We start from the raw sequence: 17,085 nt of genomic DNA on the forward strand, positions 1-17,085 counted from the left end.
TATATATATATATATATATATATATATATATATATATATATATATAATTAAGAATGAAGGAGCACACTTACGAAAATTTGATAATTGTTTACTCGACGTTTCGGCCGTGGCACGGCCTTCGTCAGGATTAACAGAAATACGAGTATGTGGCCGCTTTTATGGGCAGGCATGAACACGTCAGTACAAAACACGTGCGATCAGCATGTGAGTGTCACAAAAAGTTTTTTAAACAGCCGTGACTACACTACAAACCATTAAAATCTAATACAATAGACAAGATTGTGGGCATGTAAATGGCATTTGTAACATTCACCATTGACGAAGAGGATCACGCATGAAAAAAATAAATATGTGATAACCTTTAGAATGTATATTATACGTCAGGGATGCTTCTTTGAATATTTCTCAAAATTTCGGACGTCAGGCCATCGTAGAAAGGCATGACACTTTTCCTACGCATTCGTTAATGCCGGATAACAGACTGTTGAACTTGTGAATCAAGAACGATTCTCGAGTTTCGCGATCATGGTGCGATTTAAAGCCAGATTCTAATAGTGTTACCATGATCTTGTCAAACGAATGACCTGGTAGATGACAATGCTTGGACAATGGAAGATGTGGCAAACTGTTTACATCTTCCATTGTCTTCCATTGTCCAAGCATTGTCATCTACCAGGTCATTCGTTTGACAAGATTATGGTAACACTATTAGAATCAGGCTTTAAATCGCACCATGATCGCGAAATTCGAGAATCATTCTTGATTCACAAGTTCAACAGTCTGTTATCCGGCATTAACGAATGCGTAGGAAAAGTGTCATGCCTTTCTACGATGCCCTGACGTCCGAAATTTTGAGAAATATTCAAAGAAGCATCCCTGACGTATAATATACTTCCTAAAGGTTATCACATATTTATTTTTTTCATGCGTGATCCTCTTCGTCAATGGTGAATGTTACAAATGCCATTTACATGCCCGCAATCTTGTCTATTGTATTAGATTTTAATGGTTTGTAGTGTAGTCACGGCTGTTTAAAAGACTTTTTGTGACACTCACATGCTGATCGCACGTGTTTTGTACTGACGTGTTCATGCCTGCCCATAAAAGCGGCCACATACTCGTATTTCTGTTAATCCTGACGAAGGCCGTGCCACGGCCGAAACGTAGAGTAAACAATTATCAAATTTTCGTAAGTGTGCTCCTTCATTCTTAATTATATTTGCACCGGACCCACAGAATTTCTTTTTTGAATCATATATATATATATATATATATATATATATATATATATACATATATATAAGGGAAAGCAGTGTATACATAAGGGCTCGTTTTTCCGTGTTTTAACGCAATATTAATGAGATCTAACAGACAGTAATGCCAAGTAATGTACAGGGGAAGTTATTAGAACCAATGGAATGTAAATAAGAAGAAAGAAAAGTGGATGAAAAAATAACCAGCCGTGAGCAGGAACTGCTCACGGCTCACGGCTGGTTATTTTTTCATGCACTTTTCTTTCGTCTTATTTACATTCCATTGGTTCAAAGAACTTCCCCTGTACATTACTTGGCATTACTGTCTGTTAGATCTCCTTATATATATATATATATATATATATATATATATATATATATATATATATATATATATATATATATATATATATATATATATATATATATGACGTAAGAAGGCAGGGATGGTTAGGAGAAGTAAAGAAGGAAGAAGTGCAGAGTGGAATAAACATTGGGTATGAGCCAAGCCACGTCGCCAGTACATCATAGCGTCTCACGAGTCGACAGGATGAAGACCTGGCCTCTACTCATGAACCTGACATCATTCACGAAGCCACCTGCAATACGCCTCAACTGAATATCGACCACAGAAGAGGTGATCTCAGGCGCATTCAGTTACCGGCACCATGACAGAACCATCGACTGACCTCGACATCCCCAAGTACACCGGATCAGCGGACGACAGACCCGTACAGGACTGGTTCAACCTATTCGAGCTTCACGCCGCCGCTGCATCCTGGTCGGAACGGGAGACGATCATCAACTTCACTGACCACATCTCCGGTGAGGCATTTAAGTTTTACCTCACCCACATCTTTGAAAATGACGAATCATGGCAAAAAATCAAAGAGGAGATGACTACCCATTTTAATGACTATGACCAAGACTTACTCATTGCCAACCATCTAGAGACAACTGCACACTATCGTCAATTTCCTAAGCAGTCCTCAAGCATTCGAAAGTCCAGCGCGAATCGACGAGTGCCTCAAGACCAAGTGGCACATGCGTTTACTTACAGAAGGCCATGCGTACATTGGGAAAAACCCAACCGTCAAGCGCGTCTCCCTTGTACGCGAATGTCGGCATTTCCGAAGTCATCGCTTCAGCATATGACACGAGACGTTGCTGAACCACCTGATGCCCTTCACTCTTCGTCTCGCATACGTGGTCCACTACCTGGGTTTTTGTCACGCGGATCTTCAAGCGCTCCTAGCGCTCACCACTTGCCTTGTAAGGACGCCGTATTCATGGTAGATGACCTGGCGCATCGGAAAAATACCCTGTTAAACCATTCTTATTCCGTACGGTTTCATGCATCACCGTCCGGTGCACACACTCTCGAGAGTCCAAACAAAACAGAAGGCTCAGACGCATCGAACGTCGCACGCTACCAGGTGCAAGAACTACTCGCAGTGAACAGCGAAAAAGAAGCCCCTGGAGAGCTTCGTGTCGTTTCCACGGCACCGCAGACTTGCCAAAATCTGCAGTTCAAACCTAGTAATATGCATGTCACCTGTGGCGCCCACATGCAGAGCTCACCAATTCAGGAATCGAACAAATTCAGAAGTGCATGATACATCAAACCTCGTACACAGTTGTCTTTCGGAAGCGCCCTTAATGAACCCCGTCACTGAAGCCTCTGAAGAGCATGCTAGCAATGATGACGCATTGCCAACTATGCCCGACAAGCAAGACACTAGTTCACCATTCATCAGCTGTCTACAGGACGCGTCAAACACCGAAGGAAATGAGTGCCCCATTCCGGAACGGGTGTCACTACAGCCATCTCTTGAGCAGCCTCAGGAAAGCAAGCAAAGCCAAGTTCATAAACTCATGCTACAACGAGAGAGACTGCAACGAGGGAATCGAAGAACGCAAAATTCAACGGAAGCGCACTCACTAATAAAAGAACATCGGAAAATAAGATCTCTAAACCAAAGACCAATTCAAGATGTCAGGCACTTTCGCACAAAGAAAAGTCACCAGAAATACTCCCTGCACCTGCTATTACACCGACTGCACCACCACAGAAGACGCCGAGAAAGACGCGGAGGGACTGCTTGCACACCGCAAGCACTCAGACACTCCGTCACAGTCTGTGAAGAAACACGCAAGCAAGAAGCACCAGGATTGCACCATTCACGACAAAAAATACAACCCCCACGACATCCGAGCTGCCGATGCAACAATGCGTTCCAACCTTGCTCACTCCCCAGAACAGTTCAAGCAGTATTGTCAGTGTTCATGTGTAGCCCACTCTGTCCGGAACGCAACAGTCAAGCTCGTCCACCAGAGTCGTCATAAAAATCGCCGGACAGCTCCCTCGGCCTGGAAGATTTAGTGAGATTGTGAAACTCTGTCGGGACGTGAAACTGTGAATTTGGCCATTATTTTGTTTATTCTCTGCAATTTGTTGTAGCTTGTAACACGTGCCATCTTTCGGGGGGAGGTGGAATCCTGTGACGTAAGAAGGCAGGGATGGTTAGGAGAAGTAGAGAAGCAAGAAGTGCAGAGTGGAATAAACATGGGGTATGAGCCAGGCTACGTCGCCATCATCGCTTCACACACACACACACACACACACACACACACACACACACACACACACACACACACACACACACACACACACACACACACACACATATATATATATATATATATATATATATATATATATATATATATATATATATATATATAAATATACATACATAAAGTCGTACTTACATGTGAGTGATGTTGCGAAGAGGAGCGAATAGATCTGAAGAGGCAGTGCGGAACACATTCTTTCTCAGATTGCTGCAAAAGGAGAAGTGAACGCATATCTACTTGTGCTACTCGAAAACTTTAAGCAAACATAAATTTAAGGCGAAAGCCTTGAATGCCTCACTGAACGCAAAAGTTGACAACCAACACGAGTGATTAGAACAAAAAATGCCATCGCCTGAATTCTAGCAGGACTGCGAAGAGGCAAACAGTTTACTAAGATTAACTACAGGGGACTCTGGCGCTGCGATCCTTCAGTGGTCCTAAGAATGAACACATTTGATAGTCTTCGTACTTGCGGGCGGCGAATCGCACTTGCGGCTTCGTTTATTACTGTGTTTCGGTTTTGTTTAAAAAGTAAAATTCAGTCATTTTGAAAGTTTTGACCGAATTTGGAAAGGTAAGTCTAAAAAAAAATAAGGTGGTGAAGCGCAACCACTGAACATTTGCTGATTTTTGTTTCGTAAGAAAACAGCTCCAAGCCACACGATCACACACGGAGCCAAAAGCAAACACGTGCCTCTGAACGGGACCCGTCGGTCCACCTGACTTCAAGAAGTGGCCGTGATGCGGCGCTATATGAGGGGTCGCGCTGCTCGTGTCACACATGCGTCCCAGCAATTTCCCCCGAAGATGCGATAGACGTGTTTCATGCAACAATATTATACGTCTATCAGGTTTCTTCTTTCGGGCTCCTCTGTGGCTCGAGACAACGCCTCCACCGCGTCACAGAGCAGCGCACGCAGAAACTTTGCAGTAACGCTTCCCCATTGGTTGAACGCATAGCGCCACGAAAGGCAACACGCTATCTCAAAACACCGTATATTTCACAGAGCCAGCGTGACTGCCAATTTTGTGAAGACGAGGAATGCGAGACGCCGCCCCACGAATCTGTACACAACTGAACAAAAAATTACTTCATATGATTTCCAACATGGATTGCATGAGTGGCTACTCTCCCCCATGACCTGAAAGCACACCCAAACGCAAGGCGTTAGAAGAAAGTGGAAAAGGGCTGGAGGAGAGGATGGTGAACAGCTGGATTGGGCGCATCTGGCCGGCGTTGATAAAATAGAGGAGGTGGTGGCCATTCTATGCTGGGATAGTGAGATTAAGGGATAAAAAGATAAGAAGATAGGAAGAACCGAGCGCACTAGCAAAATGCTTGTGTGATCTTGAACTGCACTGAACTGTTCCATAGTGCTGCGTTCAGGATATCAGGCGCATCACGTTTCATTGCAGCTCCTCGATTCATGGTACCCACTCAAGACTTGCAAGTGATGGACGCACAATATCCAGTAGCTGTTTCACGGGAAGCTTATGGTGATTTCAGTCTGCCTATAAATACACGATGTGTGTCCAACTGTGACTGAAGCACCATGATACTTCGTTTGTGTTGTTTTGAAAACTTGTCAGCTGGCCTGACGAATGCTACTTATACGTACTATTCACTCATGGATAGTTCTGGTCTGATGCTCTGCCTCATAACCATAACACTCGTGCACGCCGCAAGAGTTTTGCATGCGAAGACAGCCATGATTCTTACAGTGATTCGATGCTTCTAAGAGGCCAGAATGTGTCGTCAGGGATAACGTCGAGTCTGTTGCCCTCCAGGTCTCTGGAAGAAGCAAAAAAAAATCTGCTATAAAAGAAACTGCAGAGTGGCACTAATAGAATTGGTTGTAATACAAGTCATATAACAGCAGGAATTGAGCACCCACACGCATAAAGAAAGAAATGATTATGTTACACGGCATTGAAAAAAAGCGTTCCTTTTCTATAATTTAGTGACTGACGGGGCTCACCAAAAAACAACCCACTTGCACATAAAATGAGGAGGGATGTAAAAAAAAGACATAAACCTTGCCAGATCCCTTAAAAAGTTTAGGAGATCTCACATACCTTGAGAATTGTTGTTATGGAAAAAATTCAGATCGAAGATGACTTAGTTGTAAATTTTCATTGAGTGAAACGTTACGAAGTGACGCTACAGATATGTACAAATGTTGCACGCGCATACATACGTTGAACAGTTGCGCATGATCTATGTAACTAATTCTTTACTGTTGCGTAATGATGGCAACAGAAGCATGGGTATTAGAAGCACCAGAAGTGATAAGCCGGTATGTAGTGCTCGTACTAAGTGAGGATATTCACAAATATTGCTTACGTTGCGAAGAAATCATAACGTATTGCTTTGCGCGCCTGTTTTCAAAGCGAAGATTTCGTGAACTACGAGTTTCTGTGCCGGTTGCATATGTCACAAAAACCCAGCATTGACGAGTGTATAGAAACGTGAGCGTACAAACATCGGCCCTTAAAGGCGTGCTGGTCACATGCATATTTGCACGCGCCGTTTTATCAATAAACATTGCTGTCTCGATTATTGCTCTCTCCTTCACGGGCTGGTGGTGCATTCCAGAGACTTTCTAATCGACCATTGTCACCCACCCAGAACTTCCTTATTTTTAGAAGGGCATGTCTGAGAAGCGATGCTAGACAAGTGAATCAGAAGACAAGCCTTGGACATAAATATGCATTGACAAATCAGGAATAAAGCAGTTGATAGATGGCGCTTGTGTGTGTGTCATTTATTTTCTGTGTGGGGTGTGTTGTGTATTTTTGCTGTTCATTTTAACTTATGAATACCTACCAACTAGGCCAAAATAAAGTTTCATTCAAGGGAATGCGAATACCATGCGAGCAGAACTCGATGATGCTATCACGTTATACTCTTGATGGCGAAGCTCAAGCGCCCTGTAGATTTAATTTTTTTTGTTAAACGAAAATTTCTCGTGAGACAGGCTTTTAACCGTGCCATCTGAATACCACAGAAAAATATTATGATGTAAACGGTCAATATTTCGGACGCGACGAGGTCAGACTATTGCCTAAGAAATTTTTTTGTGTTTTGAGCCTTTTATCTTATAGCATGTCTGATGTATAAAGGTGCCAATGTGACAAAACCCAGGAACGAGTCAGTGTCTTCACGAGAGAGCTCAGATGCAACAACCAAAAGAAACGTGTATGCACTCTATTCTTTTCATCCGCCATAACCGAACAATACAAAGCGTAAAAGCAACTGCACGTGGGCCCTCTGACCTTTTGTTTGAATTAGAGTGGTAGTCGCGCCATCTCTGCCTACCATCTAGCTGTTTTATTTAGGCGAACTAGCTAATTAAGGACCCAGACAAACTTACCCAGTCCTACATCATTGCATAAATACTGTCACAATATCTGCGTGAAGTTGCGCAAAGAAAATGCAGAAGCCGGCGTAACTAAATTATGTTAACATCCAACCCCGAACGGTACCACAAACGACAGAGGAAATACAGGAGCAGATGTCGGAAACTCTACCACATTTTTCTTCCTTTCTCTCAAGCATCTACTAATCCATTTTTTTCGTCATTTCACGTTTGCCTGTACTTTTTGAATGCCATTGTATAGTATGCGCATGAACACATGTCCAGTCTGACTGGTGCTAATCTTGTATTAGCTGCTTCGTTACACTCAATGATTTCGTATGCGTAAGGGAATAATTACGATTATTGGTATTTTTTTCTCAGTTTGATGTTTTGAGCTTTTCTTATGTTTTTGCTTCATTAAAATTTATTAGACTTGTAAAAACTGTCACTAAGCTTGTTCTCAAATTAGTACATTTTCGTCGTATTGAATAGATGTTCCCTTTGCCACCTTTGTTGCCCTTGTTGTCGTGGTCGTGATCGTGGTCCAAGTCAAGCACACTGAAGGCTTTCCAACTACGACCCTTAGCATCCCAAGTGTTGAAACTGAAGTTTTAACGTTTATTCAAGGGCTGGCATAATATTATAGGCAAGCAACGCGTTGAGTACCTCTAGCTGTAGGCTTAGACTTTTTGCCTGAGATATAACTCATGCGCTCATGCGGGAATTACTGCTCGGCAAGTGCCCCTTTTCTGTCGCTCTACTTTGTTTCTCGGTCCAGGTAAAATTACTGGTGTACAGAGCATTGAAAAGCCAGCCAAGTACGAGGGGAGAAACTTCGAATATGTTTGGCTTGCGAAAGCTATGCGCGCCTTCTCCTGTGCTGTCTTTCGATTTCCTCCATGCTCCGTGCCACCGCAACGTTTACACTGTGACCACAAAAAAAATATTTGTCGGCCTTATGCTACCCTAGCTACCTCACCTCACTTTTTTTGAAGTACATGCTCTTATGCGCCCTCTATTTGCTTCTACACTAAGCAGTTTTCAAAGGTTCAGAAGGAGCTTGACGAGCAAAGAACTTACAATGTCCGCAGGCTTCCCAAGACAGTAAATGCTCCCGTCACGTCGGACAGCTTGTTGTAAGCCAGGTTCCTGTGTACGAAGGATAAACACACTTTGAACCTATGTGAACATATAACCTATAACCAGTGTTATACGTTTGAACCTATAAAACCAAGGAGGGAGAAGGTCGAAGGAACACCAACAGCGCAGATAGTTCCAAAAGTTCATTTTTGTATTCTTTGTAGTAATATGTAGTAATATGCTGGGGGGGGGGTCATTAAAATTGAATATAGTATTATGAGGATACCACATTGGAGGGCTCCATAAATGTCCATCGCCCGGTGTTCTTTAACTTGCGCCTAAATATGTAGGTGTGCTGGCCTACTGCGTTTCGCCTCCATGTAAACGCGGCAGCATCAGCGGATTTAAATCCCGCTATCAGAAATCATGTGACGCGAACCCTGCGAGAAAAAAGTGCGTCGTCGCAAGATATGCGCGATTCCCTTTGAATGTTAAAGCGTGTTGTAGCAATATTACGCCGTATACTAAACAGCGACTATGAGAGAGTGTTCACGCAATGAGAATTGCGCTATATATACTTCTTTTAGTCCTAAAATGCAACGCGCGATAAACGATATATTATACTGCACACCTGTATTCCTAAAAGTGCAACATGCGGAAAATCAGTAATCAATCACTAGCGCAACAGCGCGTTGCACTCGTGTAAAACATGCGGGGATTGCCGTGTGTTAAATGGTTCTCAAAATCTCACCATTGACTACAGTTATAGTGACGTCTATCGCAGGCAACGAGTGATCGCTATCACGGCTGTCGTGATGCGCTCTACATTCATTCAAATAATCTGAGTCCCGTATAAGTGAACTGTCCAATTTATGTCATGCAATTGCGGGCTATGCTATTAAAGAAATCGGCAGATCCAACATACAACGCGAATAGATTTTATGCTAAGCATCCGGATGGAAGGTAACTGTGATGCAATAAATTTCAATGCGCGAATCATTACGAAGTGGCGTTAAATATATGTACAAATGCACAAACACACTTACTTTAACAGCCGAATATGTTTTATAAAACCAGTGGTTCACAAGTTGCGTAACGATTCCAACAGCTACATGAATTTTCGCTGCACCAGAAGCGGCAAGCTTATATGAAGCACTGGTGCGTGCGAGGACGGTAGTCCTAGACACCGCTACATAAATAAACTTAGGCGGGTGGCGCCCAACTGCAACTGACGTTGAACCCGACGTGGCGGATGCATCATATGAGTAATGTTGTATTGCTTATTAAATTAGATGACCGGCGCTGCAACCACAACTGACGTTGCACGAACATTAGGGTCTACTAAAGAAGAAAAAGGTTCCGAGGCCTGGTGTGGCCCTATAGAATATTTGATTGCCATGAAGGATGCTGGGTTGCGGTTCCTGCTGGGACCCTTTGCATTCTTTGCATTCATCAGGCCAACGCTGCCGATGTTAGCTTTTACATTGAAAGCAGTTATGAGAACACAACTCGGGTTACGGGCAGTTGTCCGCCACCACCATCGCAAAATACAAGCGCGCAAGCGCACATACTTAAATGTGTCTTATATCTGGCACTGTTTGTATAGATTAGAGCTGTGTGCGTGACATCCGTTGCAGCGTCCTCTTGCAATTATATTTTCCGATCTTTACTCACTCTGGCTCTGCTTATGTGATTCGCTTCTTCACGAACGGTGTCTTACTTTATTCACGCGCAGTAGACTTGTCGCATTTATTCTGACTTGATTGGCGTCTTTGGTTAACTATAAATGCAACGAGTGACCTGAGAAACAGCGCACATGTGTAACAAGAAGCAGTAATGCTTCCTGTTCGTTCTCTCTAAGTCCCCGCCGGTCACCACGCTTCCAAGAGAAGATACAGCATTAGCCATTAGTTTGTACATCCACCACTGTACTACTGCTACCTTGCAACAACGGTCTCCAGGCTGCGACACGCTTACTTTCGTGTTTCTCGTTGACCCATTGCTGACGAATCCGCGCGCATCTTAAATGTTTAGAGGAGATTCATGAACACGGACCAAGGCGAAAGGGACCAGTATGGACACGAAGGAAACAAGAGTAAGGCAAGGCTGTGTGTTCCCTTCGTGTGGTCCCGTCTTGATAAAACTGCGTTAGACATTTCAGATATGTCCTTTTAAGAAGCAAATTTCTTATATAGTCCTATTTGCTAATCTACCATCAACAATCAGTGAACGGACAAGGGACAAGAATGAGAACATAGACAAGCGTGCTTTTCTAAATTAGGATTCATATTAAAAAGGCGCATGTATATATACGGCAGCACACTACGTCACATAAGCGCGCGCAAAAAAATAAAATATCACGTAGACGTGGTCAACAGGTGAGGCAGAATTAACTTATCTCACATGACAAAATATGTGATATGTGATAAAGAAATGCGCAAAATAATCAATGAGACCATATCACTGGTATAAACCGTGATTAACCATGTCAAAAAACCAGCTCTTTCTGGGTCAAGGCTTCCAAGACGTAGATTATTGCTAAGAGTATCTGTGTCAGCAAGCCCTCTGTTGCCTTGACCCACAAAAGGTTGTCCTTTCTTGACAGCCTAAACCACAGTGCACGCCCGTGACTTGCTTTTCATGGTTTTTTCCTGTGAATTGCTGCTTCATATATTTGTCACATTGAATAACATCTTTCTGCTTCTTGGGGCTTGTTACGAGACTGCTCGTGCACTATCACGTGTTGCGGAATGCCAACATATACACATATGGTGTTTCTCAATAAACCCTCAGACGTAGGAAAGCGCTTGTCTCTGATCCTTTTCTTGTCCCTTCTCTGATCTGCGCTGATTGGTGATTGCGGGGCACCAACATTGACGGAAGTCATCTCTTTCTTCAAACAGTCGCGACGATATTGAATCGTATTTTCTTTTCGTTGCTGGATGCTTTATGTTATTGTTCCTGTTGAGCTGGAACCGCAAGCACAAGTGGTGTGAGGGATATTTATTAGCCAGCTCTCACACTACACACACACACACTCACACACACACACACACACACACAAGCACACACACACACACACACACAAACAAAAAAAACAGAAACTAAAGCCTGACTATGTTTCAGCAAAATCTGTTACAAGTATCAAACCAAGGAACGCAAACACGAAGCTTTGGCAAATACGCGACCAGAAGGAAGGCCGGCATTGCTTGCAGAAGCCGCAGTGTGGGCTTCCCTGCGGGAATGTGGATTCTCCACGTGACCGCACCCGGAGAATGGCAGTGATACGGCACGTGAAAAAACCCCATGGCCGACTCTGGTTCCCTTTGGGACCCATATGTGATAGCCGTACAGACCTAATGACACGTCACCGCCTGACGTACGTCGGCTAGCAGAAAAGACATCGCCGTCACTGCATATGCGCCTCCATTCGAACAACACTTCAGTGGGTACAGCTCTGTACCTCTCTCTTTAGAAAAAAGCCCCCATTCTATCTTTACTTGAATTACCTTATTCCCACAAAACTAAGCGATAGGAAAAAAAACTGGAGACAGACAGAGAAAATAAACTTATTTTGTGCAAGCGCAGTGTGCGCCCTAACTGGACTGTCTTCTCATGCTAGCTGGCCGCGAGACATGGACATCTTTTGTACCCGCTGAATCTTCGTGTTTGGATGGGACAGATTCACCTCTCGAGTTTCTCAGATTATTCGGGGTGAAGGTCCTCGTAGTCCAACCTTGTCATGCGTCACGCGTAACGGCAAAAAGGAGAGACGAGAAAAAAGGAAGGCAGGATCTCCCGAACAGTATAATAGACGGCGCTGTCTCACAAAAGTACATACAAATTGCATTTGAGTGAGGATATCCTAGATGGCGCTGTATTGCTACTCTCTGATTGGCTGCTGCGTGGGTTGTGTCTGGGTACGCGTAAAACAAGTATTCCCCCCCCCCCCCCCAGATAGAAAATCTTGCGTCCGTCTATCCTCCTTGGCTCAGGGAAATGTGTTGCTGAAGTCGGCAATTGCACTGATAAGTATGGACACTACAGTGACTACAATCATGATTTTCGGGTGCTATGATATGAGGCGAGGCGTGCTTACAAGTAATTATCACGCCATACATGCCCACCACTTTCAATTTGGCCCTCGATTCACCCAAACTGCACATTCTACTCTATTGCTGGAAACGATTAATGCAGGGCTACGAATCGGGCTAGTTCCTTATTATTCATTCTTAAACAAAAAAGCACAATGATAAAAAGTGGGAACGGCGAAAAAGGTACGAGTACTGCAGCTTGACTAAGCACTGCTTTTTCTGTAGGTGTGATGACAGGGTAAACGAAGTAAATATGCTTAACGCAGCTGCCTGTAGATGAGGTGATGCACTTTCTTCAAGATAACATGTTCACTACAGAAGGGCGCAGTGACGAGTGAATTTTATAGACTAGACAGACAAAATCACGCTACGCATTGAAGTCCCTTGGGCAACCGAGTCTGATATATAGACTGCCAGTAAGCGCAAAAAATTTTTCTACGCCGTAGGTAAACTTGTCGCAGAAGACTCTTGTGCTGAGCCTGTTGGTATGTAGCTTGAAAAATTGAGTCGTTCGTGTGTACATAGCTTGCAAAAAGACGTCGTTCATCCGATTTAATTGGACTAGCAATTTCCTTGCCTTGTCACTATATTTTCGCTTGATGGCTAATGTCGTTTTAGAAAACAACTTAGGCCACCGTACATTTGGGACTGGTAGAAATGAGTAGTACTTTAAGGTAATTGACCAGCTGCCTGCGGGCCATGGTCCCATATCGGTTTGAAGGTGATAGAAGCAAACTTCTTATCAAGAGACGACTAGCGTTGAACAACTAGAACATATATGTTTGATGATGAAGTCCGCTAGAGAAAGATGGGTCAATCTAGAAGAAATCACCGGTTGCAAAGTCCTAAAAATGTTGTACTGATCTCGTGTTTTCATCTAAGAAGCACCAGAATGCAGCTTCCATTTTCTGCGTCATGCTGCTTGGAGATATACTGCCTGCTGCGTCCGTGCTTGCGATCGATTCTTTATTATTCAGTGCCAGCTTAGCTTTGTAGTTTTGTTTGCATTGGTGCGTCTCTGGGGAAGAATGAGGGGACTCGTACGTAGGCTCCGTGGTTGCGGTGTCCCTGGTTTCACCAGCATTGCTACCGCCAGTGCCAGTATTCACCGCAACGTGCCGATACACGATACAACATGTAAGATCCCAGCGAAATGCACACATTTCCGCAAAAAGAAACGTCAAGCGAGAGAGACACCAGGATGCTGTACAGATCTGACCGGAAGATACGCCATTTTGCTTTTTAGCACAAAACGCGTCTACTTATCAAGGAATGACCCACTTTCAATGAAGTTAGGAATAAGTTGAAAACGGAAGCAGCCGAGCGAAGATAAACGAAGAAAATTCAAGTAGGGTTGGTGGGAGGAAGGTGTCACTATTGATCTACCACTTCTGAGTGCGTGATGTTGTTTAACGTATGGGAAGAAGTTATTGGTGAGGTTTTCCTAAACGCCAATGAAGAAGCTTGTGCTTCGGGGAATATACTACATTTATCGCCCTCTTCTTTTTTTGAGTGCCCCATTGTAGCCTCAGCTAGGCTGGTGCTTCACCTGAACCGACCAGGATTGGCGCAATAAAAAGTATAGAGAGATAATTGCTACATAAATCTCAACCAAGGGACAGCAAACGCAACCAACATTGGCAGTGAGTCAGGCGAAGTAAAGAAATTCGAGTTCCCAGGAATAAAATAAAATCAGCTTGTACAAAATCGACTAAATCAGACGTCATCGAAAGAGGCCTTTGCCCTGCGGTGTAGACTAGAGTAGCAAATGATTGCCATGACGAGCAAAATCAAATCCCCTTTACTTAGTTTTTCATGGTAACTCAGCTTTCATTTCAGGGTGGCTTACTGGCACTGTTACTTTGTGTGCCAATATTTTTTATATATTGAGCATGGACACGTTTTTCTCGACGACGCACAAGGCAACGAGAGAGCTGCTAAAACACCTATTGTCAACAGATCTGTGCGACCACCTGTAGAGATTTTCTGAGCTGCCCCAAGTGTGGTTGTGACTCTGCCTATATTACTGTTTCATTCTAGCTCTCTTTTCGCCACTTCATTCTTCCCCACACAGCACAATAGCAAACCGAGCGTGAGTCTGGTCAACTTCTTTTTCTCGCCTTGTGGCTCGGGTAGCATTCAGTGTTATTCTTTGTTGGTCTTTAACTGTCCCTCATTTTCTCTCTGCTGCTCTAACACCTTCAAAAAATTGATTGAAGTAAGTGTATTCGAAATTATTTCTTGTTCCAGGGTATCGCGCGGACAGCTTTCATAGACACACACAATGCTTTTCATTGTTTCGAGTCAAAGTTTAATGTCAATATTCCGTGCTCTACAAAAAGCGAACATGCATAAACATAATACACACTTTATATACGGGGAAAAATAATTCGAAATCTGTTGTTTGGTTGCAAGTCCTCGTTATTTAGGTTCACGAAATGCACTTGTAATGCGATTTTTTAGACATTCTACAACTGTACTTCCAGCAAGTATTTTAGGAAAGCTTGAAACGCCCAATACTTTATTTTTTGCAGCATGTTTGAGGTGTACATGAAGGAGAAAAGCCAGGCTATTGACTGAGAATGGGATTCTAATGGTGTCGATAACACTATCGGATTCTTGGTCTTGAAAGTGAATGTAAGGCGTCCTTCAAGATTGGACGCCCTTACGTTTCTTTTAAATAGCTTTGGATGCTGTTTCTTTTTTTAATTATAAATTAACTTTCTTAACAATCAGAATGTAAGTCCTTCTTGCGTGCCAACTGACGTGATCCTTGATAATGGTTTATGATGCGACCCAGCTTCGATGGGCTACAGGCAGTAGTGTTTGGTAGAGTGACCTACTATTCCGAGAAGCCGAATTCAGTTGGCCTTGTTTGCTTTTTTTATGCAGTCAAGCTATTGAGCACCATTTACTATAAGCAACAGTCAGTCCAAATTTGTGCACATTTGTTGATCTGACCTTGTTACGAGCACAAGTGAGTCTGCGGGTAAAAGCAGTCTTTTGAAAAAGTACGCCAAAGTTCCCGCGCCTGCTAAGAAAGTCAAGTTATACTTTCAGGGAAATATTTACGGCCAAAAGCACATTTCTTTTTCAGAAGTTTACGAATAAGGCGTATGTATTTTGTTGGCATGTCAAAGTAACACTTTTGCTTGAAAAAGGCCAATAATAATAATAATAATAATAATAATAATAATAATAATAATAATAATAATAATAATAATAATAATAATAATAATAATAATAATAATAATAATAATAATAATAATAATAATAATAATAATAATAATAATAATAATAACAATAATAACATCATTATATACGAATAATACCTTCAATTACACTGCCAGCTTCCCGAGATTGTTATAGGGCAAGGTTCCTGTACTGTCGGCTATCAGGTCTTCTTTGACAAGCGCTGCCATCGCCGAGCCAATGATGCTCAGCGTTTCACTTCCATCGAAACGCTACCGACGCGACCAGGATCGAACTAGTGACCCGCAGCCGAGCTCCGGAACCACTGTACCACAGAGCCGGACAAAAGAAGCCTCATGGCGTCAGCGTTGCATTTTTACCTAATTCATTTAACAGACAAAATTAGCTTATCTGTTCACCTTTATCACGCCATCCGCTGCTCTCACTGTTTATTGACTGCTGACTCATAGGTCACGTGTTCGAATACCGGCCGCGGTGGCCGCATTTTAGATCGAGGCGCAAGTGCTTGGGGCCCATGTTCTTGAATTTAGGCGCACCTTAAAGAGTCCAAGGGGGTCGAAAATTTCGGAGCCCTCCACTACAGCGTCTCTTATAGCCATGCGGTGGTTTTATGACGTTACATCCCAACAATTGTCATTGTCTTACTATTTATTCGGTCGCACTCACTTCTACTGGGATAACATGTGATTAGAACAAAAGAGAGACAAAGTTCAAAGTGGAATAATTGTGAGGAAGCAATCAATCAGGACAACAACCTACTACAAAAAAGCAGTATGTACTACATATTTTATTGCTTTTTTCTTAGCTGGATTGATGGCTCGTTTACGCTCTTCATGACGGTCAAGAGAGATTTGAACATTTTTTTATAGAAGGAAAGAAAACACACAATACGTAATATACACCTAGAACCCTTGGAGGAGCAGTGTTCCAAATAATAAAACTGAATATATCATCAGAACACTCAGAAAAGGTCCCTAAAGTGCTAGATTCAACTTACAGTGTTCGGAGAGACACAAGACCCGTGAAGTCGTGCGCTGAGAGGCGGACAAGCTTGTTCCTTGTCAGAGACCTAGAGATGCGTCAGATCTTGAGAAGCAAGCACAACGGTAGGCCTAGTACTCTGGATACAAAGCTGCAATGCGAGCCGTCCATATAGAAAACAATAGCATCTGTGAAAACAATTGAAATTCAGTAACCAATACTCCAGTGGTGTCTTCGTTATGCAGCATCGTATAACGAAATGTAATACTAATAAAAAATTTGAGGCCAATAAAGTAATAAATATAATACTAATAATAACTAAAAGTAATACTAATAAAAAACTCGAGGCCAATAAGATACGTTGTTCAAATCAATGTAATGTAAAAAAAAATCATCGACCTTGACATATCGTAACTTTACATCATGCGTTCCACAGCACTAACCGCCGTATTATAAAACATTCCTTCA

General features: G+C 42.8%; 1 protein-coding gene across 1 annotated transcript in view; it reads right to left on the reverse strand.

Annotated features, from left to right (window-relative positions):
* Positions 1-17,085, reverse strand: part of LOC142817888 (uncharacterized) — a 182,915-nt gene that overhangs the window by 46,848 nt on the left and 118,982 nt on the right. The window contains exons 12-15 of the mRNA XM_075895824.1: positions 16,634-16,705; positions 8,330-8,398; positions 5,611-5,682; positions 4,026-4,097 (exon numbers count right to left, since the gene is read on the reverse strand). Of these exons, the coding sequence (XP_075751939.1) occupies positions 4,026-4,097; positions 5,611-5,682; positions 8,330-8,398; positions 16,634-16,705 (285 nt within the window). The remainder of the gene's footprint in view (positions 1-4,025; positions 4,098-5,610; positions 5,683-8,329; positions 8,399-16,633; positions 16,706-17,085) is intronic.

This window comes from Rhipicephalus microplus, chromosome 5 (genome assembly GCF_043290135.1).
Source record: "Rhipicephalus microplus isolate Deutch F79 chromosome 5, USDA_Rmic, whole genome shotgun sequence".
Lineage (NCBI taxonomy): Eukaryota > Metazoa > Arthropoda > Arachnida > Ixodida > Ixodidae > Rhipicephalus > Rhipicephalus microplus.